The 15,699-nt window shown below is 59.5% G+C and overlaps 6 protein-coding genes across 6 annotated transcripts; 2 read left to right on the top strand and 4 right to left on the bottom strand.

The window, feature by feature from the left end:
- Positions 1-472: 472 nt before the first annotated feature.
- RRD2 (Serine/threonine-protein phosphatase 2A activator 2) lies at positions 473-1,846 on the top strand (the record flags this gene model as incomplete). Its single annotated transcript, XM_066781418.1, has 1 exon — positions 473-1,846. The coding sequence occupies one exon, from the start codon at positions 473-475 to the stop codon at positions 1,844-1,846; it is 1,374 nt and encodes a 457-aa protein (XP_066628420.1).
- A 233-nt stretch (positions 1,847-2,079) lies between these two features.
- On the bottom strand, positions 2,080-3,053 carry GPX2 (Glutathione peroxidase 2; the record flags this gene model as incomplete). The annotated part of the gene is made up of 2 exons (XM_066781419.1): positions 2,080-2,537; positions 3,011-3,053. The coding sequence occupies 2 exons, from the start codon at positions 3,051-3,053 to the stop codon at positions 2,080-2,082; spliced, it is 501 nt and encodes a 166-aa protein (XP_066628421.1).
- A 1,601-nt stretch (positions 3,054-4,654) lies between these two features.
- Positions 4,655-6,559, bottom strand: SLS55_010028 (uncharacterized protein; the record flags this gene model as incomplete). Its single annotated transcript, XM_066781420.1, has 3 exons — positions 4,655-5,456; positions 5,508-6,343; positions 6,539-6,559. 3 exons carry the CDS (start codon positions 6,557-6,559, stop codon positions 4,655-4,657), a joined length of 1,659 nt encoding a protein of 552 aa, XP_066628422.1.
- A 3,364-nt stretch (positions 6,560-9,923) lies between these two features.
- SLS55_010029 (uncharacterized protein) lies at positions 9,924-10,923 on the top strand (the record flags this gene model as incomplete). The annotated part of the gene is made up of 2 exons (XM_066781421.1): positions 9,924-10,076; positions 10,135-10,923. The coding sequence occupies 2 exons, from the start codon at positions 9,924-9,926 to the stop codon at positions 10,921-10,923; spliced, it is 942 nt and encodes a 313-aa protein (XP_066628423.1).
- A 426-nt stretch (positions 10,924-11,349) lies between these two features.
- Positions 11,350-12,534, bottom strand: SLS55_010030 (uncharacterized protein; the record flags this gene model as incomplete). The annotated part of the gene is made up of 4 exons (XM_066781422.1): positions 11,350-11,697; positions 11,783-11,918; positions 12,028-12,409; positions 12,510-12,534. 4 exons carry the CDS (start codon positions 12,532-12,534, stop codon positions 11,350-11,352), a joined length of 891 nt encoding a protein of 296 aa, XP_066628424.1.
- Positions 12,535-13,430: 896 nt separating this feature from the next.
- SLS55_010031 (uncharacterized protein) lies at positions 13,431-14,354 on the bottom strand (the record flags this gene model as incomplete). The annotated part of the gene is made up of 3 exons (XM_066781423.1): positions 13,431-13,997; positions 14,046-14,229; positions 14,281-14,354. The coding sequence occupies 3 exons, from the start codon at positions 14,352-14,354 to the stop codon at positions 13,431-13,433; spliced, it is 825 nt and encodes a 274-aa protein (XP_066628425.1).
- Between the last annotated feature and the right edge of the window lie 1,345 nt (positions 14,355-15,699).

A 15,699-nucleotide genomic window follows, 5' to 3' on the forward strand; every position in this document is an offset into this window, starting at 1 on the left:
CACGAGGCTTGAGTCCGGCTACGTGAACAGGTGTATTGAAGCGGTGAGTTTACTCCAGATGATGAGTCTTAGAAAATGAGGTCCAGAATTTGCGGCCTTTCCAGAGTAGAGAACAAAAGCAAAATGGCAGAGCAAAGGAATGGCGGATAGCATGGGAAGCCAGCCCAGCCTTGGTCAGCAAGCGTGTCCAGATGCTATTGTAATCTGGCGCCACTGCAACTGTTTACGATGTGTTGAAGTAGGGAGGATGGAAATGTTCATTCCAGAGGAGAGGAAGAAGCAGTGGGAGCAGGCGCCTCACCAGGCCGACAGTATCAAGACACGCTAAGCCCCATGCGGCCGAGACCCTGGCCTGCCCAAAGTCCGCGTAACGCCGGGCAGCGCCCCTCCGCCGCTTTCACCGCGTCCCAACACTGACGCAACCAAAACCTCCCACACCATCCAACACCTAACCTCCAGACACACTCTCACCATGACATCGATAAGCGACAATGCGCCAACCAACCCCCCCGACCTCTCCGACAAGCTCCCCCGCCTAACGCCCCGCAAACCCACCGCCGAAGAGCCCGCATCGCCCATTCCCGCGCCCGCAACGCCCGCGCTGCCGCCGCCGACGACCTCCGCGAGCGCCGCCACCACCAGCAGCAGCAACAACAATGGCACGACCTGGCACTTCCGCAAGCCGCGCCGCCGCATCCTCTCCCCGCACGACCACGAACTCTTCAAGGCGTCGCCGACCCACACGCTCCTCCAAGCCTTCATCTTCACGCTCGCGGACAGCGTGCAAGACACGCCCATCTCGGCGGTGGCGGCGCAGCCCGCACACCCCACAATCGGCGGCATCTTGGACATCCTCTCGCGAGCGGAAGAAGTGCTGGCGCGGTGCCCGGCCGAAGACACGGGGTCGCGCTTCGGCAACCCGGCGTTCCGCAGCTTCGTCGCCGCCGTGGCTTCGGAGCAGGTGGCGTGGCACGACCGGCTGGGCGTCACGGACCCGGCCGCCGTCGCCGAGCTGTCGGCGTACCTGGCGGGCAGCTTCGGCGACGCGTCGCGGATCGACTACGGGTCGGGGCACGAGCTCAACTTCTTCTGCTGGCTGCTGTGCCTGTACCAGCTGTCGCTCCTGCAGCCGCAGCACGGCGACGGCGACGACGACGACGACAACGGCGCGGGCGCAGCGGCGCAGCAGCCCCCCTTCCCGCAGCTCGTGCTGGTCGTCTTCCCGGCGTACCTGCGGCTGATGCGGCGGGTGCAGACGACGTACTACCTAGAGCCAGCAGGCTCGCACGGGGTGTGGGGGCTGGACGACTACCAGTTCCTGCCGTTCCTCTTCGGGGCCGCGCAGCTCCTCAACCACCGCTACGTCCGGCCCAAGTCGATCCACTCGGCCCTCGTGCTCGACGAGTGCGCGCGCGACTACCTCTACCTCGACCAGGTCGCCTTCGTCAACAGCGTCAAGAACGTCGAGGGGCTGCGCTGGCACAGCCCCATGCTCGACGACATCAGCGCCGCCCGCAGCTGGCGCAAGATCGAGGGCGGCATGCGCAAGATGTTCGTCGCAGAGGTCCTCGGCAAGCTGCCCGTCATGCAGCACTTCTTGTTCGGCAGCCTCGTCCCTGCTGCTGATGATATGAGCGATGAGGAGCTGCTCAAGTGCCGCGTCGAGGGCGAGCCCGACGCCGACGGCAACGTCACCGTGCTGGGCGAGGACGGGTCGAGCCACAAGCACAACCCCCACAGCTGGAACGACTGCTGCGGCATCAAGGTCCCGAGCGCCGTCGGCGCGCTGCAGGAGATGAAGAAGAGGATGGGGAACGAAGGGCTGAGGAGGGTGCCGTTTGATTAGTTGGCCTCAAAGAGAAAACGAAAGAAAAGAATAATAGATGAGCATGTTCACGTCATGAGCAGCCACACGGGAAACCAGAGCCAGATGTTCGTTAAACCTTGTGATGTTCCTTTCAATTTCTCCCCTTCCCTCGAGTTCAAAAAAGACACCCCTGGATATCAAAATGATTTTCGTTACCCCTCAAGCACCTCCCCTCCCTCCCTCAGACACGGGACAGACATCAATCAATCAATTTAAGCAGCCAACTCCTTCTCAATCACCTCCTTCAAGCTCTCGGGCTTAGTCGTGCTCGCCCACCTGCCCTTGACCTTGCCGTCCTTGCCGATCAAAAACTTCTCAAAGTTCCACTTGATGCGCTTGAGGCCCATGAGGCCGGGCTTCTCCGTCTTCATCCACTCCCAGACGGGGTCGGCCTGGTCGCCGTTGACGTCGACCTTGCCGAGGACGGGGAACGAGACGCCGTAGTTGACCTGGCAGAAGGACTGGATCTCGTCGTTGGAGCCCGGGTCCTGGCCGCCGAACTGGTTGCACGGGAAGCCGAGGACGACGAAGTCCGGGTGCGAGGCGTGCAGCTCTTTGTACAGGGCCTCGAGGCTGCCGAATTGAGGCGTGAAGCCGCACTTGCTGGCCGTGTTGACGACGAGCACGACTTTGCCCTTGAGCGAGGCGAGGTCGTAGGGGTTGCCCTTCTCTGTTGGTGTGCGAGGCGTTGGTTAGCTGTGGGACCTTTTTTTTTTTTTTTTTTTGAGAGTGCTGCGGAAGAGGGGCGCTGGAATGGGGAGGTTCCCGCGGGCTGCCTGTCTGCCTGCGCGACGCCGCTGTTGCGACGCGACGCGACGCGACGCCACCCCTCCATCTCGATCGTGGTGGAGGGCCGGCGCGAACAGAACCAAGCCGCGCACGCCCGCCTCGTGTGATTCGAAGTGGTGGGAGGGTGATCAAAGGCTTTGGTCTCAGCCACCGCAGCGTGTCGCCAGCTCGGCGTGCTGTGCCATGTGCAGCTGTCTGAGACAACACAGCACGCAATCTCCGAGGGCGTTGCATGACGGTGCGGAAGCAGGCGGCGGGGACGCAAGGCGACAGGTCGGACGAGCGGCCGCCGGAGACGCTGCGGGGCGGGCGAAAGGATAGGAAGAGGCTTGCGTAAGGAAAAAAAAGACTTACTGTCAAGGGGCTTGAACTCGTGGAAGCTGGTAGCAGACGCCATGTTTGTGGTTGAGGTGTGGAAGAAAGAGGACGGTTGCGATGACGAAGGTGGTGTGGCGATGGCGGCGGCGGGGTATGAGGTCAGGGCGGTGACGGCAGCGGTCGGCAGTAAAGACGATGGCGGGGATGGTGGTAGCAACGCTGCAGCAGCAGGGCGACGACGAGCGCAGGCGGCTGCTTTTGTAGCAGCGGCGGTACTACCTCCCAGCAGTCGCCCCGGCGCCGCCGCCGCCGCTGCCGTCACCGGCGGACGAGAAATGAGTCGGGATAGCGCCGGCATACGGGCCATGATTATTGTTTCGACGTCGGTTACCTGCGCGCTGGATCTTGCTCACGCCAGCAGCGGTCGGTCGAGCTGAGCTGCTGCCCCCCCTTGGGCACGAATAATGATATCAAATTAGCTGATCAGCAACAGCTGATGAGAGCGCGATAACTAATCCAGGACGTGACTCCGGGCCTTGGGGCGATGCGCTTGCTGGTTTTTGGAATGTCGAGGGGCCAATGCTGCGCAGGGTTGATTATGTGACTGCGGCAGATCTGGCCTCGTGGGGTCTCGGATCTTGGCCGCTCCGTCGACTCTTGTCCGTGCACTGCCGCTGAGCGTATTGGATGGGCGGAGCTGAGGACGCCAGCTACGGCCGTGACATGGAGGAATCAATCTCTCCGCGTTGCGCGTCGCCTTCTGGCCATCTTTGGCTGACGCGACTCGGTGGCGGTCCGGAGCGTCTCACTGCGCATGTGACAGAGTGGGCGGCCTGAAGCAAGCCCCGCAACACCACGCCCAGCCCCGCTCCATCGCACTTCTCGCACGTCGTCAATGTGCCAAGTCGATTCGCCCTCTGTTGCAAGACTGCGAATTGACCTCGCATGCACCAAGTTCACCATCACACCCATCGGTCATTGTCTACCATCTCGACATGTTTTTTTATTTTCATTTTTGTTTTTCTCGTGACGGTTATTTCCAACTCAAGACGCACTCAAACAAACGAAACTCATCACTAATAAAAAAGTCAACTACACTGATGCCCGAAACACAGTCTATCAACACGGTCCCCCGTGTCCTCCGCCAGTGCCGGTGAGATGGCCGCGACAAGCTGCTACGCAGCAATGCCGTGGGTTACCCATCTCTACACTCCCGCGCAGTCCTCCACAATCGCATTCCTCTCTAAAGGCAAGTCTATTAAAAATCCGTGGCGCGCGCTATCCTCAAGTGGATCCTTGGCCGATCCGTCGAAAGCCCATGGGGGCTAATCGCGAACCTGAAACGGAATTGTTGTTTCTGAAGTGATGAGAGCCCTACTGGAAAGGGGTTGTCCATCCAGAGAAGAAGTGGCCTGTGAAAAGCAAGTCCTTGGAGTGGAATCATCCTTGTGGTCAAATCCAATGGTACGGAGTCCGGCGGCAAATGTGGCCATATTCCTCTGGGCAAGGGCTCAATCAATAAAAGTGCATGGCGGATGCCATGCGTCCTGGGAATGTATCCGGGAACCCAAGGAGCAAGTGTTGTTTATGAATACTGCTTGACGAGTCAGATGAGATCGAGACGAGGCTGTGAGGCAACAATGAGCTTACGAATCCTGAAAACGACGACGATTTGTTCATTCAGCCCATCTCGGTGAGCTGGGCAACGATCTTCTGAAGCGCCGTGGCGTCCTCGATGATCTGCTGGTGACCCTCAGCATCCTTGGGCTCGTTGAGGGTGCGAAGGCGCTGCTGAAGCACAGCCATGCGCTCAGCCCACGCCTGGCGCAGGCGCTCCTTCTCCTGGTCCCGCTGGCGAGCAGTGTTGGCCTGCTTGATCTGCGCAGCAGTCCTCTGGCGCTTCTCGGGCTGCTCCATGGCGCCCGTGGCCTTGCGCTTGCGGCTGGTAGACCGCTTGGCAGACTGGCTGTGAGGAGAGCTGGCCTCGGTGTGGGTAGCAGGGCTCGTGTAGTCGTGAACGCGCTTCATGTGGTCGTACAAGTTGTAGCGACGCGGGAACCCGTTGCCGGGGATGGAACGCTCGCAGTCAGGGTAGGCGCAGAGATGGGGCTTGGAGCCGTGTCCGTGCATTCCGTGAGCCTCACGCTCGTGGCGGAGAAGGCAGGCAGTGGAGGAGAACTCGACGTTGATGCAGTTCGCGTTCTTGCAGCGGAAGGGCTTCAGGTGCGAGTCAACGTACTTGTCGTAGTTGCACTTGAGCTTGGTGGACCTGTGCTGGCAGTTGGCCTGACCCTCGAACGGGCAGTGGTACATCTCATCCGCCTGCGGCTGTGCCTGGTAGAGAGGGTGAGTGCGAGCCAACTTGACCTCAGCCTCCTCGCTGGACTTGCGGGCGGCATCCTGCTCGGCCTCCTCATCATCCATGTCGGCGTTGCTCATGGCAGAGGGCTGAATAGTCGCCGACTCCATCATGTTCTCAGAGCTGAAAGAGCTGTCAGCGAAAGTAGATGCAAGCACGCGTCGGTGTACTGACCCAGCCATGGACATGAAGCTCGGCTCCTCGCCGTACTCCGAACCGCCGTTGAACACGGGGAATTGCGAAGTCATGACGGTGGACGCAGGGGAAAGAATGTCAGAACCCTCGAAGCGGGACCTCGAGTCAGAGTGCTGCAGAGTGGGACGCTGCACGTCAGCCGGCCTTGCCGTAGCACGGACACGGTCGAACGGAGATCGTACCCTCCTTTGCTCGGGCATGCTCTGGGTGTTGCTGATCATGCTGTCAATGCCGTACGTGGGGTATTGGGCGAAGTAAGGCTGCGAGACGGTGCGGCTGGGGTAGCTGCTCTGGCGGTGCAAGAAGGTAGAGGGAGCGTCAATGGAGCCAGACACGAACGGTGCGCTGTAGCTCTGAGACTCGCTAGCCCACGACTGGCTGTGCATGGGGGCCCTGAAGGTGAAGTCGGTCGGCGAAGCGACCTGTGCGTGGTTGAAGTTAGTGAAGTCAGACATCTTGAAGTGTCCATCTCCGTTGTCCGACGCGGCCGTGGCAGGCAGCATAATGTTGCTCATGTCGGGCTGGGATCCGTTGAAAGTTCCGTGGCTCTGCACGCTCAAAGTCGGCGAGTAGATGTGCGATCCAACCATGGGCTCCATGATCTGGCTCCTGGTGTCCTGGGGCATGTGGTAGTTTTCGTTCTTGCCGCGTCTGCCAGTATCAGGCTGGCTCATGTACGCGCTGTCGTCCATGGAGGACGAGATTGATGCCTCATCATCCTTGGGGAACTGAAGGAAGTTCCGGGCCATGCTGGACAGGTCCTCCTGGCCAAAGGAAAAGAGATCGCTTCCAGTGTAGGGAGTTCCCGACACTGACTGTGTCCAAAGAGCAACGTCCACTGGGGCAGGCAAAGAAAAGTCTCCGGGAGCAGAGTCGCACTCAGAAAATTCACTGGCAGGGGGTGTTAGTGTGTGCAAAAAGGAATGGTAGAGACGTTGTGAAGAAAAAGCAAAGCAAGCGGAAAACACAAAATTGCCATTGTTAGTACACCGAGAGCCGTTGGGACCTACGATGGGCATTAGTAAAGCCATAAGTCAGGGTTTTGGAGAATCGAGTACAGACCAGTCAAGAAGGTGCGGTAATCGGACCATGTCCGGTAGGCCGATATCCTTGGAATTGGCCTGAAGGTAAGAAAAACAATGTCCACGGTGGGAAACACCAGGGGTGAAAGACATTTGGCAGAGTCGAATGGATCCAGAACAGCAAAACACTCCAGGGAGACAACCAGTCGCATTGGGCAGGTTGTGTGATAATTCACATCATGCAAGAACTTGATTAGCACGCAAGTTAGTTTACACTCGAGCAGCGGCGTTGAGGTGGGTGTATGAGAAGGCATCATCAGCCTGTCGGTACGTACTAATGAGGCCAGCGGGCCTGTCCAAACATGTGGCATCCACCCATGGCTGGGTCCTGGGAACGTGGCCGTAACGGAAAAAAGTGAGCACTGAAAAGAAATCCGAAAGGGACAGCATCCGGTCGGTGCCCAAGAGAGAAATCCTTCTGCGGGTGCAGATTATGTCATGACATCTTCGGGACATGGTCCCCATTGTAGATGTTGTCGTCCGCGTCGAAGTAATCCGATGACCCCCGCATGTCCGCAGGGACGGTCGATCGTTACCAGACAGGCCAGAACGCGTGTCGATTTACGCCTACGATCCTTGGCAGAGAAATCCGTGGGATATGTCCGGGAACGGTGAACAAGAAACTCCGGCTAGTCCTGGGACAGTGGGATGGTCGAGCATTGCCAGCGGCATCATTCCTCAAGCGCACGTCATTTGTGCTTTGGGTGTCGCGTATGCTCAACGAGCCAATGTCGAGTCGAGGACAACTTGTCCATCGAGTTGGCGGACAGTGCGCCGTGACGTCAGAAGACGGTTAAGCGAGGATACAATCCGGGCAAAAATCCGGGGCTGAACAGAAAGAAATCCTCGGCCAAGCAATCCAGAGATCCGGCATGAAAAGGTCCATTTCCCGGGCGGGATCCATCCATGGCGGTTCCGGCTGGAATTCCCTGTGTGGCAATACAAACCTTATGGCAATGACGAAGGAAAAAACGACTAAACATTATTTGTGCGGTGCGAGTCCATTGCTGGAAAACAAAAACAAGTGCTGGGAAAGGGACCGGCTGGGAAGTACCTGGTGTGGGCTCCTCGTTCGCGGCTGCGATGTTGCATCATGAGAAAAGCAGGCGATGGCGCTCGCTGCTTGGTCCAATCTTTCTTTTTTGTGCTGGGGGTGATCTTTTTCTTGCTCCTTGACGGGCGAGCAGTGTCTTTGCAGATGTTGCAGTGGAAAAGTGAGAAGAAGTGAGGAGGAAAGCAGACGAGCGGCGGGCGGGGCGCGAGGGTAAAAAAGGCGCGCAGCAGGTGGGCAGGGAGCTGGGACGCACTGTGCGCTGGTCATGCGGCGGTGGGGCCAACGTGCGCGCTGCAAGGATGATGCAGGAAGACAGAGCCGCCAGATTGGCTGAGGGAGGCGCCGCAGTTAAGAAGTGGTCGAGCAGCGGGAGGGCGCGGGTCGGTGAGAGATTAGCGTGCGCAGCCATGTGCGCCAGGATTGCGCCTGTCACACTGCCGGCCACCGGCGCCTCGTTTACGGCCAATTGACGTGTCCAAGCGCAAAAAGCAATCCGACGTCAGCCTGCTGCGCCCTCGGCTACAGCCCCTTCGACTCGTTTCCTGTGCGAGCTTGATCCCGGCGCCTTGGCCGGCGAGATGGAACTCCGGCCACATGCGTCTCAGCACGCGCAGCGCACGGCCGCTGCAATTCTTTTCCATGCCGTGCGGCATTTCAGGGACCCTGCGCGGATCCTGCCTTTGATTAGCTCGACACGCTTCTTGACCGTATCCTCCGCCGTAAACCACCGCCGCGAACCACTCCGTATGGTAATTCCCTGCTCGAGGGGACTCGCCGTGTCAGCAGATCGACTCTGCGTAAGGCAACCCAGGACCGTCCCGTCACAGTCGTCACGGGCGGCTAGCTGCCAGCCTGGGACGAGCATCGCGGCCTACCAGTACCAGCACAGTTACACGGCATGACACCGGTCAACTTGGCAGTGGAACTCTCACCACTTCTCACGAGAGCCTTGTTTCGACTTCGCAAAGGCCCCAACGTGTGGTTTGATGGCAGGAACCGAGGGACCCATTTTCGCCGACGTAAAATGGCGCGCGGCCGGCAGGGAACCTATCCATGGACGCCGGATGGCCAGGGTCGGAGAGCCGGGAAGCTTGCCGCCAGGTTTCTTACAGTACAGAAGCTCTCTCCGTTCCACGGTCGGGGCATGAGCTAAGCGGTAAACCTGGCCGGGAAGCACGACGGGACTGCTGCTAAACGGAATGATGAGAAGCAACGCGGGATTGCAACGCGGAATTGGATGATCCGCGGACTCAGTGTCGCACTATCGGATTGGTGTTGACGACGGCGAGGGGCGGGCGAACAGCGGCAGCAATCTCTGGGCGTTGTTTGGTGGAGGGATTGAGGGGCATGGCCGGAGAGCGGGTAGAGCATCCCCGCCAGCCGTAGACTTTCTGGAAGCGTTCCTGACGGTGCCACTTCAGCCCTCGGCAGGCCGTTGATCATAGCCAAATCGCGCAATGCCGCTGTAACAGCGGCTAGGCGGCTGTCATCAAACGGCAATGAACTCCAGACGGGCTTGCCTCGATTCGCACTTGGAAGGTGTAAATTTTGGTTGGCCGGCATCGTGGCCTCGATCTACAGGAGGCCGGCGAGGATGATCCTGAGACGCTGATTCAGTTTCACACGAGTCAACAGAATTTGGAAGTTGCGCGAAGAGGAAGTGAGCGGCGGAGGGCGGGAAATTGCCAAGGCCGGATTTTCCTCCGCCGGCGACGGCAGGCTGACGGCGCTGGATGACGTTGGGCATCAGCCCGCTCGTCCACGCCAGCGGCAAACCGACCAAGGGACGACGCCAACTCTGAATCTCTTGCTTCGTCGCTGTGCACCAGGAGGGACGGGCGCATCGCCGCGCGCCGCGTCTTCATCAAAGAGCGGCACGTACGCACGCAATATTGCACTGATGCGCTGGCGGCGCTGGTCCTGGCCATCGCATTTCGCGCAGTGATCGACGCGCTTGCCGCGGGAGGAGATCGAGAGCAACGGCGCAGCCCTGGGGAGGAGAAAAAGGAGAGGCCGCGGTTCGAGAAGGGCGCGCGCGGGTGAGGTGGCTGTGTGCCTGTGTGCCTGTGTGCCTGGCAGGCGGCAGTTCGAGGAGGGGCCGCCAAGCTCGCGCGCCAAACGCAGCAAACTGTGTTTCGTGGGCCCCACGGCAAGCGCTCCCGCGCGCCTCGCTTCGTGCCGCCCTGCGCAGGTCCCCGGATCCGCGAAGTGAACAGACGTCGGCTCAGCGCTGGCTCTGCCTCCCCCCAGCAACCTACCATGGCCAGGACACAGGCGCTCCCCGCGCACCAGCCCGACCCCACCCAGATCAGCCTCACCCGCCTGCTCGATCGCCTGCAGACCGCCCTCCTCTCGCCCCATGCCGACCCGAAGCTGCGATCCTCCAGCTTCGAGCGCACCAAAGTCGGCGCTGTAGGTAATCTCGCGGCGACCCCAAGCACCCCGAAGGCAGTAATTGAGACGTGCCCAGAACCTTGAATATGCCCGCTCGCTGCTGCTGCGCCTCGAGCACGACACGGCCGCCGTGAAGATCCAGTCGCGCAAGCAGCAACAGCAGGCCGACCTGCAGGCCAAGCGCGACCTGATCAAGCAGCTGAACCAGCGCCTGTACGAGCTCAACCAGCTCGACGATGACGCCGACGCCGCCGATGACGGCTCCACCGACGACGACGATGATGACGACGACGAGACCGCCCCTCCCAGCTACGCGCCCGCGCACCGCAACACCTCCGACGGCCTGAACGTCGAGCACAACCCGGGCAACCAGGCGCTGCAGGACGCCGCCGAGAACATCCTGCGCTCCCGCCGCCCCGGCGGGCAAGCCGATCACCCCCCTTCGTCGTCGGAGGCCAACGCCGCCACCGCCACCGCGACGGGCTCGTCGTCGCTCTTCGGGGCCTCGAAAAATGCCTCCGCCGCCGATCCCACGCTCCGCCGGTCCGAGAAGCTGATGTCGCACAACCGCTCCGAGCAGGAGACGCTGACGGGCTCGCTGCTGGACATGGCCCGCATGCTGAAGGAGCAGACGATGCACTTCGGCAGCTCGCTGGAGGCCGAGAAGGACATTCTGGATCGCGCCGGCAAGGGCCTGGACACGAGCGCGCAGGGCATGGAGGCCGCCGGGCAGAGGATGGGCACGTTGAGGAGGATGACTGAGGGCAAGGGCTGGTGGGCCCGCGTCAAGCTGTACGGCATCATTGCCGCTTTGTGGACCGCTTGCTTCTTGGTCATGTTCGTCATGCCGAAGCTGAGGTTCTGAGCGGTATGCCGATGTGCTTGGGGAGTGGAACGTAGAGATGACACTGGGGATCTGCAGGCACTCCACTTGCTTGAGGAGACTTTCGGGCTTGTCAGGACTCGGTGCATGAGGTGGGCCACGGTCCATGTGACAGGCGTACATAGGGAACGAAACGAGCATTTTACGATACTAAAAGTAGACCTCCACAGTGGGGCCGTTTCAATTGCCTGTGGTTGTGGCGCTTCATTGCTCCTCTATCGTGTCCGAATTTCCCATCTCGCGGGCTTACGCGAATTGCTTCTTCGCGAATCTCGCATCTTCAATGATCACCCGCTAGGAGGTGGATCCCGCTTCCCCTATCTCCGACATGTATCATCTTATACTGCTTGTCTCACTTCTCGGCTTCGTATCCGGATCGTTTCTCCCATCAAGTCTTCCTCTCCGCCCTCAAGCCTCAAACTTGGGCGTGTACTTGGCCTGCGCAGCCTCGAACGCGTCCTTCTTCGCCGTCACCTCGGTCAGGAAGGGGTGCTTGGGGTCGACCTGCTCCAGCGCGGCCTTCAGCTCCGCCGTGTCCTTGCCCAGCACCGTGTTCAGCACGATGGTGTTGGCCAGGACGTCGGCGTTCTGGGGGTCCAGCGCGAGGGCCTGCTGCAGCGCGGCCTCGGCCTCGGGGTAGCGGCCGAGGTGCAGCTCCGAGATGGCCTGGCCGACGAGCGACTGCACCGCCTGCGACGCGGGCGCCTGGGCGAGCTCCTCGAAGACGTAGAATGCTTGCTGGTACTTCTCGCCGCCCTGTGGTAGCAATTGCCAGACCGGGTCAGCATATCATGACGATGCTAGGAAAGGCGTCATTTTTTCCCCCCCCCGCAAGACATACCTCTCTCAAACCAACCCACGACTCCGCAATGTTGACGAGCAGGCTATCCTGCGCCCACTTGCGCGCCTGCTGCGCCTCCTTCGCGGCGAGGTCCGCGCGGTTCTGCTGCAGGTGTATCTGGATGATCAACGCGACCCTACAACGCGCCGGCACCCAGTCAGCCCCATCCATTCACCCTCCCCCAAGCGTGTCCGCCCCCCGCCCAAAGAGATACGGCGAACTGTAGAAGAAGGGGAGAAACCTACGCATCCAACGACCCCTGATGCTTCGCCAGCAGCGCCAGCGCCTCCTCGGTCAGCCCGGCATTCGCCAGCACGGTGCCGGCCAGCAGCTGCACGCTCAAGTTGTCGCCCGCGGACGCGGCCAGCTCCTGCGCCGTAGCGACAGCCTTCTCGTCGGCGTGGTTTTTGAGAGACGCGGCGAGCGCGCCGGCGGCCTGCAGGTCGGGCACGCCCGGCGACGCGGCGGCTTCGGCGGCCACGGCGTCGTGCTCGCCCAGGGCGAGCCGCGCGCGCAGCTTGAGGACTTGGGCGGGCAGCGCGTTGGCTGAGGAGAAGGCGCTCGTGTCGAAGTCGACGACTTGCTGGTACTGGCCTTGGTGGAAGGCGTTGTGGATGTTGACGAGCTCTGTTTTTTGTGGGGTTTGTGTAAGTGAGGGTGCTTTTGTGCGTGGGGGCGCGGCGGCGGTGGCGCGCGGAGGGTGGAGGGGAGGTGGGTGTGCGCGTACCTCCTTCTGCGGAGTAGGGATCCATCTTGGGAAGTTTTGGGGTCGGGGGGTTCGCTGCTGTGTAGGGCGGGCGCAGGTGGCGGTAGGACGGTAGCGGAGCGGGTTTGGGGTATCGGTGGTGGTGCCGCAGCTGGTCGGCAGGAGAGGAGGATCGGAGGAGGGGGTTCGCGGCGGCAATTGCGTTGGGTGCTGGGGTTGCGGAGCTCGGTGGTGGTGTTGACAACTATGTGCGGATTTACGGCGGGCTTTACTGACCGTCTTGGCCGAACCTGCGCGGTCAAGGGATGCGCTTCGCCGCCCGCAAGTCTTCACCTTCACCGTCGTCATGCTCTTACACTCGCCATCGCGCAAGAGTGGCCACAACCAGGGATTGTTGAAGGGCTCTCTGACCTGCGAAACCTTCCGAGTCACAATCCGGCGCCATTGTCCGAGTCCTTGCGATTTAACAAATTTGCTATTTTTACCCTTGCAACGTGCGATCCAGCTCAGACGTGCTTCTGAAGCCGGGTCATGGATCGTTCGCCTTTCTTCTTTTCTTGTGAAGTTGGCCGCACGCAGATGATTGTTGTTCTGTTGTGAATTCGACCAGGGATGTTGGTGCCAAACGAGTCGAGAGCTTCTGGAGAGCAGCTCACGTGCAATGACGAATTCAAGCCTTATCCACACCTCCTCCTACCTCGTCTTCCTAGACATCGACCTTGATTTCATCCTCAATTCTCGGTTCACCCTTCAAGACCCTCTCAACCATGACTCACTAGGAACATATCGAGCCAGTGTGCGACAAAATGGAATAATTGAACAGTATCTACCATACCGCTGGGGATTCAGGTGCAATATCCGTACATACTGGTGCCTCTCTTACCCTTCAACCCTTTCTCACTTGGCTACATGCATTCCTCCACTACCTCAAGCCAAATCTAACTACCATGGCAGCCGCAGCGCTCCAGGCTGACGGTGAAGGTACCACATGCCTGCCGCACCGATGGGGACTGACGAGTAAACGAGCCACCGTTTCATCGCCGCAACAATTGCGCGGTTGAAGAAGTTTTGGCCTATCTCGTGGAAGAAATCAGGCCCGTTCTTGGTTCCGCTGGGGATTGGTTTGTCCGGAATCGGCTGCCCTAGAAACGGGCATATCTTCTCCCAAGTGATGCCCTCCTCCAGCCTCAAGTATAGCAACTGCTCCGGCGGGATGGTCTCCTTCACATGCTTGACATGCTCACAGTAAAGGTTCCTAGTGTATGAGTCATCCGGCTGCCCACACCAGCCAAATGTTATCTTCAGGCAAAGATCCCAGAAAGGCCCGACGCGCCTCTGGTCGAACCAGCTGAGCACCTGGACCATTCTCGACTTGGTGAAAGCGAAGGCCGTGTTGTGCATCGATCTCACCCACGTGTCGGGGTCGCGGTCGGTCAGGATGAACTTGGCGTCGGGGTACGCGGCGTACAGTTCGTCGACGAACCAACAAGCGGGAACATCGCAAACCGCCTGCTACCGTCAGCTGCTGCTCCATTTTCCTCCTTGTTCTGGACTCACGTCATATTGGCCATACCACTTGTCAAACTCTTTCCGACCGAAAGGCCTCCCGTCCACGTACTTCGCCTCGTACGCCTCCTTCATGAGGTTCACTCCTCGCTCGCCGTCCTGCAGGGCCTCTACCACATGATATGTCCGATAACCCAGCCCATTCAGGGCCCAGTACATGCCGAGCGTGCCCGTCCTATCCACAGTCAATACTCATATCGTCAAGCGTCCGGTCGACCCGACATACCTGCACATGCCGACGCAGATGACCTGCAACGGCTTGGTACGCACGCCGTTATCTCTGTCGATGAATCGAGCCATGCCTGCGATTGCGGCCGCGCGATACGAAATGAATACAAGACAGAGAAAAACAATCTCGCCCCTCACCACTACTCCCGAGGCTATCGTCTTTATACCGTCCTTCCGGCCCCCATTCCTTCCAGGACCGTAACACCCGGGCGTATCGTCCAACGCCCAGCGCATCCATCCATCGTGCAGCCCGTCTCACCTGATTCGCAAGCAACCACCACGGCTTCCGTCCTTGGACAGGAAAAGATGGGTCACCCCGATGGGCGGGGGTGGGTGTGCATGCAAGGCGTCCGGCTCAATGGCCGAGCGGGCCAGTCACGATGCAGCGCTGTGATACGAAACGCGCTGCGCAGCCCCGGTTTGTGCGTACGTCGGGTGCCACGCGGCTGCGACCTATGCCCCTTTCGAGATACTGCTTACATGCCCGTTGTACGGAGCTCATCCACTTCATGGGGAGATCTCAGAGGCCGACGCTATGTATACCACTGGCATTATAAGCCTGATGCCTGGTGGCTTCTGTAAGTGGGTATGTGTGGAGCGATCAGAAACCAATGCATCCGTCGCCGTAGGATCAAAGTCCCCGCAGCGGCAGAGCATCGGTCTGTGCGCTCCCTGCGAGTGGGCTGCGATCTGTCAAATGACCGGTGCTGTTGCTCATGCTAACCGAGCTGGAAAGCGCCTGTGTTATCAGGGGTTTTTTTTTTTTTTTTTTGGTGAGTGTCGTTGCGGTTTGCCATAACGGTATTGCGTGAGAAGTTTCTGAGTAGTGGTTTCTCGGTTTTCCAGGGCTCCAGGTTCCTTCGGAATCCTCTACCCTTCTGCTCCACCAAAGCCACTGAACCTTGGAAGCAAGACTGAAATTATGCGTGTCCTTTTTTTTCTTGCAAAAGAGAGACTTCTTAGATAGCGTGATGCTCCACGTATAGGCCGGCTGTTATCCGCCGCTTAGCTTTGCGGCCCGGCACGATCAACCATACTGACTCAACTGCGGCTGCAAGGATCTACCATCGCCGATCGTACCTTTCCATGCATAGTAAATGCTGAGGGCTGAGACACGAGAGATCGCTGCAGGTACCACACATCGACTCTTGTGGTGATATGGGGACGGTGCCACTTTTTGGTCGAATGCCGTAGTCACATACTCAGTGTTGTCCCTGACAATGGTTGCACTCGCTCGAAACTACTACCAGATGGGTTTGCTCCGACAACAACACCTAATTAGTCGGCATTACCTCTTAGCACCCGATCCTTGCTTTCTCCTAAATAATGAGTTTTTTTTCATGACACATTTGAATTCACGATCTTGAGCAACTTGGATCTGGTTGAACCATGGATGACAGGTACACAAATAAAATTC

This window comes from Diplodia seriata (assembly GCF_021436955.1).
Source record: "Diplodia seriata strain FDS-637 chromosome Unknown scaffold_11, whole genome shotgun sequence".
NCBI lineage: Eukaryota > Fungi > Ascomycota > Dothideomycetes > Botryosphaeriales > Botryosphaeriaceae > Diplodia > Diplodia seriata.